The sequence below is a fragment of the Erinaceus europaeus genome, chromosome 4, assembly GCF_950295315.1.
Source record: "Erinaceus europaeus chromosome 4, mEriEur2.1, whole genome shotgun sequence".
Taxonomy (NCBI): domain Eukaryota; kingdom Metazoa; phylum Chordata; class Mammalia; order Eulipotyphla; family Erinaceidae; genus Erinaceus; species Erinaceus europaeus.
Genome location: NC_080165.1, coordinates 65,800,690 through 65,822,190, shown reverse-complemented (window position 1 = coordinate 65,822,190; position 21,501 = coordinate 65,800,690). Strand labels below are relative to the sequence as shown.

The following is a 21,501-nucleotide window of genomic DNA, read 5'->3' as shown; positions in this document are numbered from 1 at the left end:
CTACTCCATGTTCATGAAGTTTCCCCTGTGCAGGTCCTCCCATGTGGTGGCTGGGGGCTGGAATCCAGGTCCTCACACTTGGTAAAGTATGCTTTCTGTGGGGTGAGCTGTCTCCTGGTCTCCCTGGAGGTAGCTTTCTGTGGTAAGCAAAGCAGAAGAGGAAGGGACCCCAGAGCATCAGGAAGCCTCATCCATGCAGGGGGTCGTGGGGATGGGGCAATGGTCTGTAGGGGTTTGTAGGGAGTGCTTGATTTTGAGAGTAAAGTCAGTGGACATTACTCATAGAATCTTAAAGAAATCAGAGACGGACACATTTTTATTTACAGCAATAAACAGCACATACCCTCCCTCTTCTCCCTCCCTCTTCCCTTCCAGTCTTTTCCATACTGTTCCCTGTCCCATCCTGCCCCAGGCCCATGCTTCATTGGGCCCCCATCTCTCAGGTCATTGTAAGGGTCAGCCCCCAGCCATCCCAAGAGGCCAGGAAAAGGAGGCTGAGGACGGGCTTGGCTGGGGGTGGGGTGTTTCTATTCACATTTGGCTGTCTTCTAAGCCTGGGGGGTTGGGGGACAGAAGGCAAGGAGGCCAGCACGCTCAGCCCAGTGGGCCTGTCTCCCCTTTGCCTCTGCCCTCCCCTAACTTTCACAGTGTTCTGAGGCGCTGGAACCTTCCCACTAGGGTACCCAGGCTGTATGTCCCAGGGAACCAGTGAGCATAGATGGTGAGCTTAGCTTCCAGGACCCCCACCCCCACTGGTCCAGGTTGTGAAAAAGTAGAGTGGGGGAGAGGCCCAGGGGGCTGGGACAGGGGATACAGCTCTGCCCCGGGGCCCGGGGCCAGGCCAGTGGGTCAGGAGGAGAAGCAAAGGCCGCAGCACTCCATGCAGATCTCCAGGCAGTCGGCAGACTCACAGCAGGCATCTAGGATGCCACAGTCCAGGTCGCAGGGCAGGTCACAGTCGCTGCACTCACCAGAGCCACAGCAGCAGCAGCAGAGGCACGAGTCCTCAGAGCTGCAGGAGCCGCACGTGGCGCAGTCTAGCACGATGTTGCACAGCGTCAGGAACTCGCAGAACAGGCAGGACAGGATGCAGTGGACGCAGCAGTCTGGGGGAGACACGGGCAGAGTGGTGGCATGGACCCTGCTAGTCAGGAAGTGAGCTTCTGCAGCACCTCCTCCCCCCACAGCTTCAGCAAACTGGGGGATGCCCTAAGGTGGTGGTGGGGGGCGGGAGAGAGATAGAGAGAAAGAGAGAGACCTGCAGGTGGGGAGCTGGGGGCTCCAACCCCAATCCTTGTGCATGGTGATTTGTGCGCTTAACCACTGCTCAGCCGTGCGTCGTGTTGGGTGCTCTCACTAAACAGATGGTCCACCCCTCAAGAAAAAGTTCTGGTTTTCAGAAATGACATAGCTTAAGATGGGTCAGTGCAGGTGGCTCCATTCCTTGTCACAGCCACTCTGGGAGAGTCAAGTGGGGAGGGGGCTGGCTTTGAAAAGTTAGATGTGCCCTCCACTATCCGATAGGTTTACTTTGGAAGGGTCTGTGCTGGAGTCCTCCACCAGATTCCCTGCATGGCCTCTTCAAGCCTAGGCTTCTAGCCCACCCAAGGGTTCATATCTGCAACTTTAAAAGCAGGGTGGTAGTGGGGGGTGTGAGAGTGTACTTCTGACCTGTAAAGGGGTGGAGGTGTTGCTGCTTGTGTCACACTTTGGCCAGAGTTGGGGTGCGGTGGGTGTGGGCAGGCTCTGGAGGCTTCCCCCAGAGAAAGGTGTGCAGCGTGCTCACCTTCCTGTGCCTGGAGAGGGATCTGGGAGGCAGCCGACTTTGTGCTGCCTTTGCTCTTCTTGCTGCCCTGGCTGGCGAGAGATGGGTGTGTCTGCAGCTTCCGGTGTGCCTTGGGACCCCCCAAAGCACCATTCCCCGCCCATTTGGCATCACTCAGCTCCAGGGGTTGGCCAGAACCATTCGCCAGTAGAGGGGTGCAGCTCAAGGGGTTCCCCTGAGGCTGGCCTAGGGAAAACGATGAGACAGGGTGATGAGGGGGAGAGGGACAACACTGCCCCCTCCCCCCCGCCAAGTTCTGCTATAATCCTTGTTTCATTCATTGTGTGAGATCTCCATTCTGCAGATGGGGAAACTGAGACCCAGAGAGCAGAAGTGACTTGGCCCAGAGGGTCCACCAGGAAATAGTAGTACAAGTGAGGCTGACTCCTAACTGCTAGAACAGTGCTCATCCAGAAAAGATGGTGCAAGGCAAGAGGAGAGACCCTGAACCCCATTTGTTTTTTATCTATGGGAAGTGTATTCTCTGGCTTTCAGATGCCTGCATTTTTTTTTAAATGTTTTCTTTTCTTTTGTTTTATTTTGGGTAGAGGTAGAGAGAAATTGAGAGAGAAGGAGGAGATAGAGAGGGGGAGAGACACACTTATAGCACGGCTTCACCACTTGTGAAGCTTTCTTTCTGCAGGAAGGGGCCAGGGGCTTGAACATGGGTCCTTGCACAGTGTAATTTGTGTGCTCAACCAGGCATGCCACCACCCAGCCCTGAGGCCTGGGTTTTTAATAAGAGCAGTGAATATGTGGGTGGGGGGGAGTGGGGAGATGGGTGACAGTGTGACTAAGGGGGCATGAGGGGGAGCAGCAGTGAAGCGGTTAATCCTCCCCTTGGCCTCTGCCAAGTGCCCAGCTGTTTCTGCCCTTCATGTGCTGGGTGATTTATTGGAAACATCTGTTTGGAGATGAATGCCCTGGTTCTGGAATCCAGGGGCTCATCACAGCAACCCCCCTTCCCCTCTTCCTTCCATCTCAGTACCCACCCCTACCCTCAGCTCCATTAGGCCTCAGTGGGGTGACTGGTAGTTTGGCAAGGGGTATTTGGGGCATGAATGGAGGAAGAGAGAAGGAGTGAGGGAAGCTAGTGAGGAAACTCTTCAAGGCCAGAAACCCTGCAGTCCCATCCAGATTGAAGGACTAAGCTTCAGTTTGATCACCAGCATACAGGGTAGAGAATCACCCTGAATACCCAGTACCTTCTCTGTCCTGCTTCAAGTTTGCCCATATGAATGACACAGTTAGCTTTATTTTTGAGAGATGAGGGCAGATGTGTGTTACGGGAGCAGACCAAGAAGAATTCATCCAGAGCTCTGGGACCCCCAAATGGCTCAGGACCCCTGACATTTGTTTAATACCTCACCCAGGAGGGGATCTACTTTGCCAAGTGCACAACCCAAGTTTGAGTTCAGCCCCCATCACACGGAGAGAAGCTACAGTGCTGTGGTGTCTCTCCTTCTCTCCCTCTGACTTTCTGCTTCTTTTCCTCTCTTTTAATTTTTATTAGCTATTAATGAGAGATAAAGAGAAAATCACAGCATCACTCTGGCACATGCGATGCTGGGGATCAAACTTGGAACCTCATGTTTATCCACCTCTTAGCTGCTGTCTCTCTTTTCCTATCAAAAAAGTCAGCCTGGGGAGTTGGGCGGTATTGCAGCTGGTTAAGCGAAGGTGGCGCAAAGCGCAAGGACCGGTGTAAGGATACAGGTTCAAATCCCCGGCTCCCCACCTGTAGGAGAGTCACTTCACAATGGGTGAAGCCGGTCTGCAGGTATCTTTCTCTCCTCCTCTCTGTCTTCCCCTCCTCTCTCCACTTCTCTCTGTCCTATCCAACAATGACGATATCAATAACAACAACAATAAAACAACAAGGGCAACAAAAGGGAATAAATAAATATTAAAAAAAAATATATATATATATATAGTCAGCCTGGAGTGACAAAGTCCTAGCAAACACACAAAAATAAAATGAAAATAAAATAAACCCTTTGGCTGTGGGGGTCTTTCTAAGTGGGGGACATATCAATCTCTTGGGCAGAGGTGAATGGAGCCCCAGTTCCCAGTAGGCTTGGGCTTTGTGTTTGAATGATGGTAGGAGCAAGAGTGTCTGGCCCTTGCTGAGAGTCAAAGGAGGCTTCAGGACATCCCTTGACTGAGAGCTGGATCATTTAGCAATGGCAGTCACCCCAGCACGGGGCCTTACGGCATTAGCCTGCTCTGTGCACTGAGTGCTAACTACCTACTGGGTGGGGCAATGTTCTCCTCCTTTTAATTTTTTTTTTCTTATTTTTAATTAATAGTGGGTTACATGATTATAAGACTACAGGGTATAGTTTCATACTTTACCCACCACCAGAGTTCTGTGTCCCCACCTTCCCACGTCTCAAGAGTTGACTACCATAGTTTTCACAGTCTTAGGCAGTGTTCTCCTTTTATAGGTGAGGAAACTGAACCCCAGAGAGGGGAAGTAACTTTCTCCAAGGTCACACAGCAAGTAAGGGAAACAGGTGGGACTGAGCTAAAGGCTAAAATGTGGAGCTCAAAGGCAGAGTCCTAAGAACCTTCTAGATTAAAAAAGACCTGTTGGGCTGGGGAGATGGCATAATAGTTATGCAAAAAGACTGAGGATACCGAAGGTTCAATTCCCAGCACCACCATAAGCCAGAGCTAAACAGTCCTATGGTGGTACTACTACTACTACTACTACCACCACTGCCACTACTACTATTAATAATAATAATAGGAATAAAATAAAAGAAGATCTACTAGCCAAGCAGTAGGGGTCTGATACTAGGCTGTGACTCAGTGATAGGTTAATATCATGGTGGACCTTGACAGTGACAGACACTGGATGGCTATACACAAGCACAGTGGCCCAGGCAGGTAACGGAACAAGTGTGACATACACATACTTTTCACACCTGACTCTCACAAGCTGGGCGCCTTCCTGCTGTGATGAACAATTGTTTCATCATCATAACCAGGCGTGATGGGCTTGTTTAATAGCCCCCCTTGGGTTTCCTCCTGACAGTTCCAAATATGCTTGTTATGAAAATAATCAAACTAGAAAGCTGTGTTCAAGTATGTATTTCTGTTGCAACCTTACTCAGTTTAGTACGGTGTGGGGGGAGACCAGTGCCTATAACAGAGTAATCTACTCTCACAACAGTCACTGCTCTTCTCATCAGTAACTTCCATGTTTTAAGCTATCACTAGTTATTTGACACAGTCTAAGAGCTTTATGTGTACCAGCCAGTAACTCACCCACCTGGACAGTGCACCCACTTTTTTTTTTTAAGTCTCCTTGCTACATACAATTTTTAAAAAAAATTATATTTACTTTTTTTTTTGCCTCCGGGGTTTTTGCTGGGGCTTGGTGCTTGCGCTACAAATCCACTGCTCCTGGAGGCTGTTTTTTCCTTTTTGTTGCTCTTGTTGTTGTTATTATTATTGTTACTGATCTTGTTATTGCTGTCACTGTTGTTGGATAGGAAAGAGAGAAATTGAGAGAGGAGGGGAAGACAGAGAGGGCAAGAGAAAGATAGACATCTACAGACTTGCTTCACCACTTGTGAAGCGGCCCTCTGTAGGTGGGGAGCCGGGACTCTAACCAGTCCTTTTTTTTTTTTTTTTGCCTCCAGGGTTATTGCTGTAGCTCAGTGCCTGCACTACGAATCCACTGCTTCTGGAGGCCATCCCCCCCATTTTGTTGCCCTTGTTGTCGTTATTGTTGCCATTGATGTTGTTGGATAGGACAGAGAGAGATGGAGAGAGGAAGGGAAGACAGAGAGGGGGAGAGAAAGACAGACACCTGCAGACCTGCTTCACCACCTGTGAAGCGACCCCTCTGCAGGTGGGGCAGCGGGGGCTCCAACTGGGATCATTACACCGGCCCTTGCACTTTGCGCCATTATGCGCTTAACCCGCTGCACTACCCCCCTGCCTCTCACTTCTTAATTTTTTTATTTTTATTTATTTATTTATTTTAATATTTATTTTATTTATTTATTCCCTTTTGTTGCTCTTGTTGTTTTATTGTTGTAGTTATTATTGTTGTTGTCGTCGTTGTTGGATAGGACAGAGAGAAATGGAGAGAGGAGGGGAAGACAGAGAGGAGGAAAGAAAGACAGACACCTGCAGACCTGCTTCACCGCCTGTGAAGCGACTCCCCTGCAGGTGGGGAACCGGGGTTCGAACCGGGATCCTTATGCCGGTCCTTGTGTTTTGCGCCACCTGTGCTTAACCCGCTGCGCTACAGCCCGACTCCCACTTCTTAATTTTTTTAACTTTTTTTTTTATATATATATAGAGAGGGTGAGAGACAGAGAGAAATAGAGGGAGGAAAAGGGAGATATGGAGAGGAGAGAGACCTGTAGCATTGCTCCACTGCTTGCGAAGTTTCTGCAGGTGGGGACGTGGGTCACTGTATGTGGTGACGTGTGCCTTCTACTACTACCAGGCCCTGTGTAGTCACTTCTTTAAGTAGAACAGTAGGGGTAATATTGTTAGACTCATTTAACACATGGAAACACTCAGGTCCAGAGGAAGTAGAGGGAGGGGATGGAGGTGAAGAGAAAGAAACCAGGACAAGTGGGGAGTCAGAGGAGAGGTGGGGGTAGAGCTCTGGAGGATTCCATGCTGGTAGCCTGTGGCCCAGAGGTTTGGCCAGTGCCTGCATCTGAGTAAACAGGAGTAAGGCATGGGAAGTGGCCAGGCCTGAATCATCCTGCCTCTGCCTTGTGGCCCCACAGGTGATGACTAGGCCAACTCTCTGGCCAACCTTGGTGCCCCTTGACCTGCTGCCTAGACATGGGCACAGTGGCTGCAGGGTGGGAGTGTGTGGTAAACCATGGGGGTGTGGGCAGACACAAGGCTGGCCTGTGGTCGCTGCCATGAGGTGGCCATGGGGGCTGAGTCACAGAGCAAACACTCAGGGTCCACTGACACAAGGAGCGTCTGTCCAGATAGACCAGACCTGGGGCACTGACGTCTTTCTCTCACTTTGCTGGTGGGTGTGCCTGAGGGAGGCTGAAGCCAATGCCCTCACAGGGCTTGGTTAGTAAGCCCGACATCTAGGGAGTCCAGCTTAGCCCCAGATGCCCTGAGTGAAGGCGGTTCCCTGTCAAGCATGCCAGCTGGGCAGGCCGGCCTGGGAGAGGTCACTGGGTAAGGGGACCTGAATTCTCCAGCTTGAGATCCAGGTGAGTGGTTCTTTCTGTGTCAGTTTCCTCATCTGTACAACAGGCTCGACAAACTCTATCCTGAGGTTTCATAGTAGGTAGATTTGGCAGCGAAGAAAGTAGTGGTGGGTGGGGGTAGGGGCAGTGAGTACAACTGTGGCTACAGATTTTGTGGGTCTTGATAGTTCTTATAGGGGAAAGAGATGGATGGATGTTGGGGTTCCAGTGCATGACGATGGAGGAGGGCCTAAGCTGGTGGTGCAGACACCTGTCTTGGAAAGACAATAAATCCAACCCATGTATGGTGACAGTAATTGCCTTGTAAATATTTTTTCACTAATGAAACAACAAAAAAAATTGGGCTGAAATAATAGCTCATTTGGCTAGTGTGCTGCTTTGCCATGTGCATGACCCAGGTTCTAGCCCAGCCTCCACCACACTGAAGGAAGTGTTAGTGCTGTGGTCTCTTGCCTCTCCATCTCTATCTTAAAAAAAAAAAAAAAGAAAGAAAGAAAAAGAAGAAGAAAAGAAAAAAAAGAAAGGAAAAAGTAATTATAGTGGAGGGGACTCAGTGGGTAGAGTGCAGGACTCAGACAAATAAGGTCCTGAGTGTTTGGGGAGGTGGTGCGTGGATAAAGCACTGGACTGCAAGCATGAGATCCTGAGATTGATCCTTCAGATCACATGTACCAGAGTGATGCTCTGGTTCTCTCCTGCCACTTCCAAATAAATACACACACACACACCACCACCACCACCACCACCACCACCACCACCACCACAAAATGATACTGGATGCCTCTTCTACTGCCCTTTAAGAACAAGGGTAAATAACTAATTCTCTTCCTCCCAGGACTCCTTGGAGACCTCTAGTCCAGCTGGGTATGAAACTGTATCTTGATCCTTTCTCCCAGGACAACTGGGCCCCTCTTCTTCCTTTTTGCCCTGGATCGCCTGGAGGATGGGGCTGCATCAGGCTCTACCATCCTGTCCTACTTCACCCTCCCCCCGTTTTTGGTTTGGAGCCCTGAGTTGTCTCCTTCCACACAGCCTCGTGCACTGTTAGTTTGGGTTCCCCCATCCCTCCCCCACTAAGGTTATTGCTGGGGCTCCAGGGTCTACATGATGAATCCACCATTCCTGGTGACCACTCCCCTTCTTTTATATTACACAGGACAGAAAGCAATTGAGAGGGAGAAAGAGAGACACCTGCAGCACTGCTTCACCACTTGTGAAGCTCCCCCGACTCCCACAGGTGGAGGCTGGGGGTTTGAACCCGGGTCCTTATGCATGGTGATGTATACACTTTACTGGGTGTGCCATTGCCTAGCCCCCAACCTTGAGTGCTCTTGCCCAGATCCATACCGCCTGGAGTCTACCTGCACTTGGCCCCTGTCTGCCTGTCTTCCTAGCCAGAGGGCAGTGACAGGGTCATGCTTCTCTCCAGCATAGTCACTCACCCAATGGACTCCTGCCAGCCCACCTGGATTGGATTCCTTGATGCAACCCTGCGTGTTGCCACTATACCACCTGCCACCGCCCCCCCCGCCACACACACCCCTCAGACTCACGTGTCACAGCTTCTATGGGGATACTGAGGTCAGTGGTGTCTGGGCCCTGGGGGACCCCAGGGTCATTGTCTTGGGGCATAGGAGGTGCCACCTCTTCCAGGAAGCTCTCCTCTGGTGTTGCCTCTGCAGGGTGAGTGGATTCTGTCATGGTGTCCAGCCCAGGCAAGATGGCTGGAGTCTGGGCTGGGGAAAAAGCAGAGACTGAGGTACATTTTCCTGGTGCCTCCTGTTTGCCCACCCCCTTCCTGCTTCCCAGGAGGCCGGGAGCCTGGCTCTTGGTCCCTTAGTATCCGTTACAGTCCTCACCCCATCTAGCAACAGCACCAGATGTGAAATAGAAAGCTCCCAACCCACAACCGCAAGTGAGCAAGAGTGTGTGAGTGTGTGCATGCACGTGTGTGCAGTGACAGGGAGAGGGGCGAGAGAGGTACAAAGGAAAGGGGAGAACAGGGAGGAGGTAGAAAACCAGTAGAGGGAGGACAGACAGACGATCATCGATGGGAAGATAGGGACAGGCAGCAGACGTGACAGGAAGAGAGAGCCAAGGGAACCGTGAAAGGCAGCAGCAAAGCAAGATAGAACATCAGGAGGCAGCAGATTGGGAGAGCGCCACAGAAACCCAGTGACAGACAACAGACAGACAGGCGGGGAGAGGAGGCAGCATCTGCAAGAGAGTGGAAGTCGAAGATGGAGAGAGAGATTAGAAGAGGGTCAGGGGCAGGACTGGTGGAGATGAGAGAGTGAGACAGATGGAGTGAGAGGGAGATGGACAGTGAGAAATTGGGTCAGAGCGAGGGGGAAAGGCAGCAAGAGGAAGAGTGAGGGAAGCCAGGGCTGCAGGCAGGGAGAATGGCAGAGAGGCTGAGAGGGCTGGGGCGGAGGCAGACCGCAGCCACAGGTAATTACAGTGGTTGGCTTTGCCCCACTGCACAGGGTGGGTGGGCAGCAGAAATGGAGCCACCTTCAAATCTGCTGCGCCCAAGGCAGCAGTCTAGGACTCCTGGGCCCGTGGGGTGGGAGCTGGGGGAGGGAGGCAGAAAGCACTGCGTTCTCACATCCTCAGGCCTGGGGAGGCAGGAGAAGTGGGGAGCAGAGAGGGTGCCACCAAGGGTCATGGGGCCTGGGGGCAGGTCGGATGATTTTGGGGTACAGTGTGCATCCTCAGCTTCTATCAGACCCCAGGGCATACTGTGCAATGACAGAGGTCTCAGGAGGGTGTCCTTTCTACTTCCTACCACACATCCGTCATTCTGGGTTGGGGGGCAGGGGGTGGGCACAGAAACAAGAGGTTCGGAGACATGGAAGCCAAAAAGGTCTGGGGAGAGGAGAGGAGAGGAGAGGTTACAGAGGGAGACAGAGGGAGGTGAAGAAGAGCAGCAGGTGTCTCAGCAGGTAAAGTGTGAGCTTTGCATGCATGAGGCCTGTGTTCAATCACTGGTATTGCATGTGCCCAAAGTAGTCTCATTCATTAAATACTTATTTGTTAAGAGGTCAAGAATAGGGAGTTGGGCTGTAGCACAGCGGGTTAAGCGCAGGTGGCGCAAAGCACAAGGACCGGCTTAAGGCGTTCAAACCCCGGCTCCCCACCTGCAGGGGAGTCCCTTCACAGGCGGTGAAGCACGTCTGCAGGTGTCTATCTTTCTCTCCTCCTCTCTGTCTTCCCCTCCTCTCTCCATTTCTCTCTGTCCTATCCAACAACGACAACAACAATAATAACTACAACAATAAAACAACAAGGGCAACAAAAGGGAATAAATAAATAAAATAAATATTTAAAAAAAAGAGGTCAAGAATACAGAAAGCTGGTGGTGAGATGTGTATGGAATTGTACCCTTTTATCCTACAATCTTGTCAATTATTAAAATCACTAATAAAATAATAAATAAACAAGATTGTTTTAAAAGCAGTGCTGCAGGTGTCTCCTCCTTTTTAAATTTCTCTCTTTCTCTATCCACCACCATTGGTCACTTCCATAAGGAATAGCATCTTGTGGGACCTCCTAGGACCTTGCCCTCACCATAAAGCAACAGTAGGGACAGCCCCAGTCTCTGAAGGGAGGCTGGGGGTATCCTGCCCTGCCACTCAAGAAAGACTGGTCCTGAAATGAGCACAGTCTGCAATGTTCCCCGCTGTGACCATGAGCTGCCAGCGCAGACCAATAGGGACTCAGAGGTGACACAGGCTCTGCTGCTAAATAGGCCCTGGGTCAGGTGGATGGAGGTAAATAGTTAATTTTAGCCACAGATATTTTTTTTTCAAGAGCTACTCCCTGCCATAATCCAACTTTCTAGCCCTTCTTCTCTACTCTGACACCTCAGACAACACTTCATTGTCTCAGACAATATTCTTAGCCAACTTCAGGCTAGCTACCAAACTCAAGCAAAACTACCATAGTTGTGTGCCCACAGGAACATTCCTAAAATGGACTTCCTAGCTTTCTTCTACCCTAAAACACCTACTCTCATGTGCTCTAATCCTACTTTTTGGATCCTGTTCATTAATCGTTTTGTCTCAACTTAGGTCATGCCACCTTCCAGACACCAAGTCACAGATGCTACCATGACTACATCCCGACTTCTCTGGGCAGACGACCTCACCAATGTGTCCTGGACCCTCACATCTCCAGAGCTCTGGTCCTCTAGGGAGAGATAGAAAACAGGCTAGGGGTATGGATCAGTCTGTTAGTGCCCATGTTCAGTGGAGAAGCAATTATAGAAGCCAGAACTCCTACCTTTTACAGCCCCCAAAAAACCTTGAGCCGTACTCCCAGCGGGGGAGAAGTGACAGGATGAAGATAAGAGGACTCTGAATTCCAGCTCCATCAGCACCCAGAGAGAGAGAAGGAAAAGGAGAGGGACACATGGAGGTAGTTAAGTTGTCATGAGTGGCTTGGAAGGGAGGAGAGGATTGAATCAGAAAAAAGGGGGGGTAAGTATGTATAAATGTGGACAGAGAGTTGTAGAGATGATGTTTGGCCCATGTCTACAACCTTAGGGGAACTGTGGTGGACTGCAGTGGGGAGAGTGAAGATTCAGAACTCTGGCAGTAGGAATGGTGTGGATTTAAACCCCTGTCGACATGTAATTTTGTAAAATAAAAAAATAAGTAAAAAAAAAATGCAAAGAGGGTGACTGGAGAAATGGCTCAACTGGTAGAGTGCTGGGCCTGTAAGACTGAGGTTTCTAGTTAAACCTCCAGCACTGCCTATACCAGAGTGTGCTCTGGCTTTCTCTCTTCTCTCTCATGTGAAAACTCTCTTTTTTAAAAAAATCATTTTTTATTATTAGTGATTTAATATTGGTTTACAAAATTACAATAAAACAGGGGAACAATTCCACAGCACTTCCAACACCAGAGTTTTGTGTTCCCATTCCCTCCATTGGAAATTGCAGTGGTTCTTCCGAGGTTATAGATATGCATTGACTATTATTGCTATAACTATTCATCTATCTATCTATCTATCTTTTTGTTCATTTTTTCTATGGTCCTGCCTTCTCTTCCTTTTTAAGTCCCACCTATACATATTACTACTTCTGAGTGTCTTTTCTTTTCTTCTCTTCTCTTTTCTTTCCTTATTAATGATTTACAAAGTAACAGGTGTACAATTCCACATCATTACCACCACCAGAGTTCTGTGTCCCCATTCCCTCCACTGGAAGTTCTCCCAAGGTCACCAATATAGGTTGACTATTATTTCTATGCATGTTTGTCTGTCTATCTATCTATCTTTTTTGTCCATTTTATTCTATGGTCCTGCCTTTTATTTCTCTTTAAGTCACACCTACACCTTTTTTCCTCTTCTCTCTCTGAGTCCTGATGGAATTGGGTTTCAGAGCCTTCTGGTCATCTTCCCCTAACATTTCAACCCCTATGAGAGTATGGACCAAAATTCTTTGGGGGGTACAGAAGGTAGGACGAAAGGTTATACTCTTTCATGTATAACCAATTAAAAACACATCTTAAAAAAAAAAGGGGGTTGTCAGAGATAACTCACTGGACAGCATGTGTGCCTCGCCATGCACTTGGTCCAGGTTTGAGCCCTAGCGCCACATGGGAGAGTCCTAATATGGGGCAGGGGCTCTTGTGCTTTGTTGTCTCTCCCTCTTTCACTTTCTGTCTGAGTGAAAAGGGCTTGGGTACAGAGAAACCATTTAAATGTGAGGCTTAGGCTATTTAATAAATAAAGGGGCCAGGTGGTGGTGCACCTGGTTCAGTGCACATATTACCATGCACAAGGACCCAGGTTCAAGCCCTTAGTCCCTACCTTAATCCCCCCGCCTTGCAGGGGGAAAGCTTCATGAGTCACGAAGCAGTACTGTAGGTCTCTCTCTCTCTACCTCAATCTCCCTTTCAATTTCTCTCTGTCCTATCAAATAAAATAAATAAGTAAGCTTAAAAAGTTAAAGACAGCAAAGCGCAAGGACCGGTGGAAGGATCCCGGTTCAAGGCCCCGGCTCCCCACCTGCAGGGGAGTTGCTTCACAGGCAGGTCTGCAGGTGTCTATCTTTCTCTACCCCTCTCTGTCTTCCCCTTCTCTCTCCATTTCTCTCTGTCCTATCCAACAATGACGACATCAATAACAACGTTAATAATGACCACAACAATGGTAAAACAACCAGGGTAACAAAAAGGGAAAAAAATGGCCTCCAGGAGCAGTGGATTTGTGGTGCAGGCACCGAGTCCCAGCAATAATCGTGGAGACAAATAAAAAAAAGTTAAAGATAAGTAAATCAACAGGTGAAGAGAAAGTGGTAAAACTCACCCACATGGCACAAAGAGATCAAGAGACATACTGAGGAGACAGAGAACTAAAGACACACAGACCCATCTCAGAGGGAGGCAGAATCAAGCATGGAGAGCAGAAGGGCTTCCATGTAGTGTCCTCTGGGCTGTCCCCATGAAAGACAGAGTGGGAGAGAGAGAGAGAGAGAGAGAAAGAGAGGACAGAGGAGGAGACAGAGAGCTCAATTCAGCTGCAGTGCAAATCTTGGGGGACAGAAACATGCACTGACTCAGCTGGGCCTTGAGCAGCCCCTGTTCTCTCAAACCCACAGTGACCCCTGATCAATTCTGGCTCCAAGACTGTGCCCTCCCACAGTTCAGGGCTGGAGGGCCCAGAGGCCTGTTAAAGTGTTATAGGGGTGCAGGCCCATGTCAGCGAGCTCAGGCTTGCCCAGGAGAAACCACAGGCCTTGCTCATAGACAGCAGAAGGGCAGGAGAAGGGAGGCAGAGGAGTGTGTGTATCAGTAGCCTCTGGGGGATCCCCTGCTGCCCCAGGGAGACAGAGGGTGGCACCTCTCTAGTCCTGCCTGCTCCCCAGGTCTTTTGTGAGTACCCCCCCCCATCACTTGGCTAATGAAGATTTTTTGGGAATCAGATGACTTTGGGAAAATAGCATGGCTGGTGAAAGGGTGAGTGGGCACGTGTCAACTAGATGGTACCTTTCCTCCCCCTGCACCTGCTCTAAGGCAGCTCAGACATGACCCCTTAGGGGCTGAGGCCAAGTTGGTGTGGAAGAAGGAAGCTTGGGGCTTGGGTCCTAATTCCCAAGAAAGGAGGTAGCCTACCCAGCTCCGGTCTCTGACATCTAGAGGCATCTTGCCACAGCCTGAGCTGGCGCTTCTGTGAGGGGTAATGAAAAAGGCCTGAGCAAGCAGCAGCAGGATCCAAGCCTGGCTTTTCCCAATTCCCAGCTTGGACGGGCAACCAAGAACACTTTATGTGCAAGGGGCGGGGGCAGAGGTTGTGTGTGTGTGTGTGTGTGTGTGTATAGAGTCCTTCTGCTTAGCACTCTGGGTTTCAAAGATGAAATGAAATGTTCAACTATGCTCTTCTATTCGCTCTACTCACTTCTTTCCTCCTGGTCCCAGCCTGTTTGATTTCATATTCATGAAAAGATGCCTCAAACTGTATGTCTTGCCCTAGGTTGACCAAAAAGATAATGAGCGTGTCTCTATGTTGGGAGTTTTCTGATGAGGGCAAAATAAGCGCAGTCACTGACCCTGAGGGGCAAGAGTTACAGGAGGAGCATTTATAAGAACAATGGAGGAGGGCTAGGGAGACAGCACAATGGTTCCGCAAAAGACTTTCACGCCTGGGGCTCTGAGGTCCCAGGTTCAATCCCAAACACCACCAATGGCAGAGCTGATCAGTGCTCTGGTCTCTTTCTCTCTATATTTATTTCATACATAAGTAAATAAGTAATAGAATAAAAGCATTAAGAAAAAAACCGTGGAAGCACTAAAGGTAGGTATGTATTCCCAAAGGATGTGTGTAGGCAAAGGAGGTTAAAGGACATTTTAAGAAGAGTATTAGGAACCAAGATGTCAGCATGAGAAGCACAAACTGTTCAGAGGTGAGACTGGTTTGCCTAGGCTAGCTGGGACAGGCCTTGTGGTCACTTCCCAAGCTTTCTCTGGGGCTCAGAGGAGTGTACTGGGTGCTTGCTGGTGGCAGTCGTGCAGTCAAAGGAATGGGAACAGCAGTTCTCTTGGCCCCTAGGGGAGGGAAGGGAAGAAGGAAGAAAAGAGAGGTTGGGAGACAGGTCCCTAACTCTGCTTTCTTTCTCTGGTGTCACCACTCTCTCCTGCAGCCTTTCTTAATAGTTACCTTCAGAGCTGGCAGCCTGGAATCTAGGGAAGAGGAAATTATAGAGCATGCAAATGAACCTCCTGCAGGAAACCTGTCATTCTAGGCTGAGCACAGACCTCAGGAGGAAGCCAGGGAGGGAAGAAGATCTGGTTTGGCAGTCCTGCCCTAAAAATATGGGGGGGGGGGGCGCAAATTTCTTGGAGCCAGGCAGGACAACAGAAGGGATAGAGCAGCCCTGTCCCTCCACCACATCCCCCCAAATCCCCCAAGCCAGAAGAAGCTGGGCTAAGCACCTCCCAGAAGAGGCAGCAGAGTGAGGGAATACAAAGGCTCAGGAAGACCAGATCCATAGATGAGATATTTATTGCCTAGTGGTCCTGATGCCAAGGTGCCGCACCAAGATGCTCTGTGCTCTCTCTTGGAGCACACGGAGTAGCAAAGTTTGACAAGAGGTGTTCCACTTTAAAAAACTACTTGAGAATTCCCTGAAGAGGTATTCAAGAGTGGCAAAAGTCAGAGAGAAGGTGACTGGCCAAGGCTGCCATGTGGATGTGCGACTCATGTTCTGTATAAAGGTGTGTGTGTGTGTGTGTGTGTGTGTGTGTGTGTGTGTGTGTGTGGAGAGAGAGAGAGAGAGACTCTAGTTGAGGCCCCATCCTTCCTAAGGTGTCAGCTCACCCAGCTGTACATTTAACCCATCTGATCAGAGAATCACCTTTTTTTCTAGTGGGCACAGCTGGTGACATTTCAGAACAGAAGCCCCCATCCCTGTCCCTCTCCCTTCAAGGGACCCCAAATACAAAAAGCAAACGCTCATCCTTGCCACAGGATAAAGTCTTGTCTAGGCCTTGAGCTCTGCAAAGACAGTTGCAGCAGGGAACAGAAAAGTCATGTTTAAATCCATGTTCTGAAGCTCCAAGAGGGAAGGTTGGGAGATGGACAGCTTTAGCAGACACCCCCCGGGGCCTGCCACGCACCAGATGGAGGGGGTGCACTTGAACAAATGAAAGGGAGGTGCCCTCTTCTAGGTGGGATGGATCACTCCAAGCCTAGACAGTGCCCACAGGGTTTCCAGCCACTGGGACTCTGGCTGGTACAAAGAGAGGACTGTTCAGGAGTCTAGTGCTTGGGTCCTCAGCCCTCTCCAGCATGGACAGCCTCCTCCTCTGAAGCTCTGACCATCTCTGAAGAGAGAGGGTGAGACTTGATCTGCTCAGAGTGCCTAGAATCTGTTCCTCTCCAGTCTTTACTGACCTGTACTCCAGCTCCCTCTCCAAACAACCTAATTGATGACAAATGCTGACCCGGTCAACCAACCCACTTGTACTCATCTTATTCTAACTCTTAACCTAGAAGGACTGCTTTTCTCTTCTCCTACTCCTCAAACTCAACCCATTCTTTATGACACCACTGCCTCTTGGAAGATTTTCCTGACCCTTGAACTGAAGTCCAGCCTCTGAGTGGCCCACTTGCTGAAAACTTAGCACCCTCTTCAACTTGGTAGTGAAGACTTAGCTCTTTGAGCAATCCACACACACCCCCAGCTCACTCCCTTGGGGCAGAGTATGTATGCAATTCTCTATCCCCAGTGGGCACTCAGCATATATCTGTTGATGAGAACTGAAGAGTTCAAGATACTCTGGGTTAGAAGAAGGTGAGAGGAGAGGATCAGAACTGAGGAGACACTGGCCTTGAACCCCAAGAAGATATGCATGTGACACACGGGTCACAGTCTCAGGCTACCAGGCTGAGGATGAAAGAGGGCCACATCTGGCCAGCTAAACTGGGTGGCTTGGTTTTATTTTAGGTCTGAAGGCTCCAATTCCCCAGGAAATTCAATTTAGATCAGAGATCAGGAATGTGACACCCAGTACTGGGCAGAAATCCTCTGTGGGCTAGGGAGCTAGGTTCCTAGGGGCCCTCAAAAGTGGCTGGGAAGGAGATGGAGGGGGGAGTGTAAGTGGGCCATCTGCCCCAACCAGAGCTGCTCTGAGTGTCCCTGCATCTTGGGGGGCCTAGGTGGGGAGACCGACTTCTCCCTGGCTGTCCTGCCAGCCCAGCCCCCAGGGGCAAGTGCTGTGGTCATGCTGTTCTGTCAATGCTCATGGGGGAGCGTGGGGGATTCTGGTCTCAGATTCAGGCGTCTGTGGGGTTTGGGCTGGGTCTCCTGTGGTTTGGGCTTCCTGGGCAGCAGGCTCATTCTCCCAAGGCCTCCTTGTGTTATGAAAGCCACATTGTCTGGCCAAGCACAGGCTGGGGAGGGGGCTGGTTGGGGTAGGGGAGCCTCAAATTACAGCCCAGGACTTAACCCTCCCAGTGGCCCACCAGGGCTGTGTCCCACGTCATTTAGCTTGCACAATTTAGCCCCCTCCTTTCCCTGCTGGGGTTCAAAATGGGTCACTGAGGGGAGGGGATCTGGGAAGCAGGGAGCTGGACAAGCAAGCAAAGGGAGAAAGAACAAAGAGAAGCAGGAGAATAGAACTGAGTGGTAGGCTGAGGCAGAGGGAAGGTCTCCAGACACAAGGAAGGTACCTACCCAGACCTCTGCCCTAGCTCTCTTTTCTGGGTTGGAGTGTGTTTGTTCCCCAGAAGCTACCACAGCAGCTCCAGTGCTACCACAGTAAGGAGGGAAACTGAAACACACCAATCCCCTCTATGTGCTGCTCCCTGATTAGACAGACATAGCAGCCTTGCCCTCATGCTGGCTCAGTAGACTCCTACTCCCATGACCACCACCTTGAGTGTCCCATAATCCAGTGTCCACATCAGGTAGACATGGATGAGCAGTGGGCATGGACCTTCCAAACAGGCAGACAGGCGTTGCTGGGCGGATGTGGAGACTGAGGCCAGAGAGGGGCAGGAACTCATCCAAAACCATGCGTGGAGCTGATGTCAGAGGTCCAGCACCAGACCTTCATGGTTCAGATAAATCAAAGAAGGGTGAAGAGTGGGGGTGGGGAAAGGGAGGTGAAAGAAAGAGACCACCCTATAGCCGGAATTAGAGTTCTGGCATCTGGGCCTGCGTGCCTGCCTTCCACACCCTGCCCCTGAACAAATTCCAGATGTTCCTGACTGCTCCCTGAACCTGTCCCCCATAGTGCAGGCCACTGCATCCTCAGGAGAAGGGGCTTTTCCCCCAGACCTTCTGGGGAGCACCCGAGTGCTCCCCTCCCCAGGTTGGCAAGTTCCAGAACTGACTGCCTGGGGGTGGTTACAGAGCCCCTGAGTTGAAGGAAGAGGTATTCCACTGGGGCTGTGGGTACTTGGGGTGTGCAAGTGTGTGTGTGTGTGTGTGTGTGTGTGTGAACACAAAAGAGAAGGGGGGAAGAAAAGAGAGAGAGCGCCAGCTGGGTGGGAGCAGCATTGGGGACTGGCCAGGCCTGGGTGGGGAGGAAGGCAAAGGAGAGGAGCTGGCATGGAGGGGAGAGGCAGGGTCCCATGGCAGACAATTTTCGGGAAAAGCCAGGCTCTAGCAGAGCTGGGGGAAGGGCCCTAGACACCCTCGGCTGAGGCCCCCATAAATATTTACACACTGGGCAGAATGGCCCGGACACAAACTCCAGACTGACAGACAGACACTGCGGGGTGTATGTGTGTGTCTGGTGTGTGTTTTGTGTGTGTGTGTGGGGGGGGGGGTTTGGTGAGCCAACTTGGCAGAAACTGCAGCCTCCGTTGGGGCCCAGCCCCCATCACCCCAGCCCTCCACTCCCCTTGGACCCAGTCCCAGATCCTCAGACTTCTCACCCCCACCCCACCGCTGCTTCCCAGAACCCTCTCCCAGCATCAAAAGGAGAAGGTGGGGGAATGAGCACCCCCCCAGCCGCCTACCCCTGCCCCCCTCCACTCTGATCTCACTCTCTATTGCGAATCCTACCTGGGCCGGGGACCACGCTGGAGGCTCCATGGGGCGCTTCGCATAGAGGGGGCCGCTGGACGCTCACCTGGGACATTGGCACGGGACCTGTGGGAAACAGGGCTCAGCGGGCTGTGACCGACCTCCATTCCTCCACCTCCACTCCTCCCAAGCGTGCGGGGGGGGGGGGAGGAGGGGTTGGGGGAGGGGACCGGCAGAGGGGCTCCCAGCAGCCGAGGGGAGCCTCCCCCAATTTCCAGCTCGGCTCCCGAGTAACTTACTGCAAGCTGCGCGCTACTCTGTGTCTAGGCTGCAGTCGCCTGGTCGGCGGGCCATGCGCGCCTACGGCTGGCGCCCCAGCCCAGGGCCCGCTCTGCTCCGCCGTGCTCGCCCGCACCCCCACCCCTCTCACTCTCTCCTCCGGCCCATCTCGGCGCTAGCGCCCGCCGCTCACCCCCTTCCTTCCTCCTTCTTCCCTTCTGGTCCCCTCGCTCCACCTCCGCAAAACTCTCCCCTCCCCTCCTCCGGGCCCACCCTCTCCCCGCCCCCTCCTCGCCTTCCCAGTCGCCCCCACACCCAAGTCCCTTCCCCCCAACTCCCAGCTCCGGGCAGCCCCGGCCGGCCGGACACGTCTGTCCGCTGGGCACCGTGGCTGGAGCCCCCACAGGAAGCCGGCTCGGCGTGTTTCCTCCGCGATCTCAGAGCTGGGCCCAGTTTCCCCAAGTCGCCCCCCACCACCCACCCTCAGGCTCACCCAGCGCAGAGGGTGCTGCTGCGCCGTAGCCTTCGCGGGTCGCAAACTTTGCAAAAGTTTGGGGGATCCATAAGGAGAGCAAAAGAAACCAATCATACTGTGTCCACAGGCACCTCGGGCCAACTGGCTGCCCAGTCTCGTTGTCCCCAAGATAGGCATGATCGCCACTCTCTCAGCCTACGACCCCGGACCCTGAGTGAAGGGTGCGATGAGTGCCCGGGGTCTTATGCTCACCCCACTAGGAACATCCCCCTGGGCAACGCCGTTAGTAAGTTTCCAGCCGCCCCAGTCCTGGAGCAGCCCAGATCACCCCCACCCCCGCCCCAGATGTGCGTGGGAATAAGTGTCAGAAAACCAACTCTGGAGTTAAAGAGAGGCTGTCCGAATTTTGATGGTGGGTGTGGTGTGGAACTATACCCTGTAACGCTACAATCTTGTAACCTACTATTAATCACAAAAATAAATAAATAAAATGAAAACTTTGGGGGGGAAGGAGAGAAACTCTTCGAGTCCTTCGAGTCCTGCTCCTCTCTCGGCTTCAGACTGGAATCTTTCTGAGTCTTCTAAGCTTGGGGAGAGGCGAGGGAAGGGGCCCCTCCCGGTTGGGGCGGACAGGCGGATCTTCTGGAACTGCTGGCCAGTTCCTCCTCCTCCTCCTCCTCCCCTTCCCCCTCCCCCTCCCCCTCCTCCCCTCCCCCTCCCCCTCCCCCTCTTCCTCCTCTTCCCCCCCTCCTCTTCCTCCTCCCTCTCCCCCCTTCCTCCTCCTCCTCCTCCTCCTCCTCGCCACGAGGTGGGGCCGAGCGGCCGCTGGCCAGTCCGCGGGGGACCCGGGAACCGCGCGGAGGAGCGAGCCCGTGGAGCCCCGACCGGGCTTGCCCTTGGCGGGAGGTGGGGCGCTCAGCTGGGGCCGCCAGGAGGATGCTCGCACCCCCGCCGCGCTGTCTCGCAGGGGAGCAATTAGGGAGGCGGCTGCCGCGCCAGGGCAGTTCTCTTAGTCCGCCTAGGCTTGCAGCCAGGTGCTGGGTGGGGCGCAGGGGGTGGCGGGAGTGGGGACTTGTGGCTCCCCTGGGCCCCCCAGTTCCCAAAGTCGCTACTCACGACACTAGCTGGTCTTCCCGTCCCCGTCGGGCCCTGCGTGATTCCCACTGCCGGGATGAACTCTTGTCACGCGCGACTGCGTCCCCGTGGGTGGATCCAAGGGGCTGAGACCGAAATAGGGGCCCTCGGGACTGGGAGAAGGGGGTCCAGCTCCCGGGGCCGGGCTGCCTGCTGCGGGGGCCTGGCCTGGAGCCCCGGGAGCCAGTCCCAAGTGGGCTGCCCTCTGGGAAGGAGCACTGGAGAGCGAGGTGGACTCCTTCCTGGCAAGGGTTGAGTCACCAGGACGCGCCCTCGCGGGCCTGAGAAACTGCTGCATTCTTACCGGCTTACCTGGGCCAGCGGGCTGGGCCTCACCTGCCTCTGTGGGTGGGGTGATAGTGGGGGCCTGGTAGGGTGGACTTTGTCTTCAGGGGTGTCCTCATGTCTTCTTCAGTCCTCCTCTCCCCAACTACAGCCCCTAACTTGGCACTCTTTCCCATCCCCAGCTTTTCAATCTTTGTCCAAGAACCCATGAAGTCTGGGTCAGCCTAGCCTTTGTATTTTACTGCTATGAAAAGTTCTCTGTATCTGGCCCACTAATAACTAATGTGCCTTGGGGGGCTGGGTGATGGCACACCTG

General features: G+C 52.2%; 1 protein-coding gene across 1 annotated transcript; it reads right to left on the bottom strand.

Moving 5' to 3' along the window:
* Positions 1-298: 298 nt before the first annotated feature.
* Positions 299-19,807, bottom strand: MDFI (MyoD family inhibitor). Its single transcript, XM_060189784.1, has 6 exons — positions 19,785-19,807; positions 19,052-19,138; positions 11,116-11,223; positions 8,586-8,768; positions 1,787-2,011; positions 299-1,106 (listed from the first exon to the last, which is right to left on the bottom strand). Exons 2-6 carry the CDS (start codon positions 19,125-19,127, stop codon positions 850-852), a joined length of 849 nt encoding a protein of 282 aa, XP_060045767.1. The 5' UTR covers positions 19,128-19,138; positions 19,785-19,807; the 3' UTR covers positions 299-849.
* Between the last annotated feature and the right edge of the window lie 1,694 nt (positions 19,808-21,501).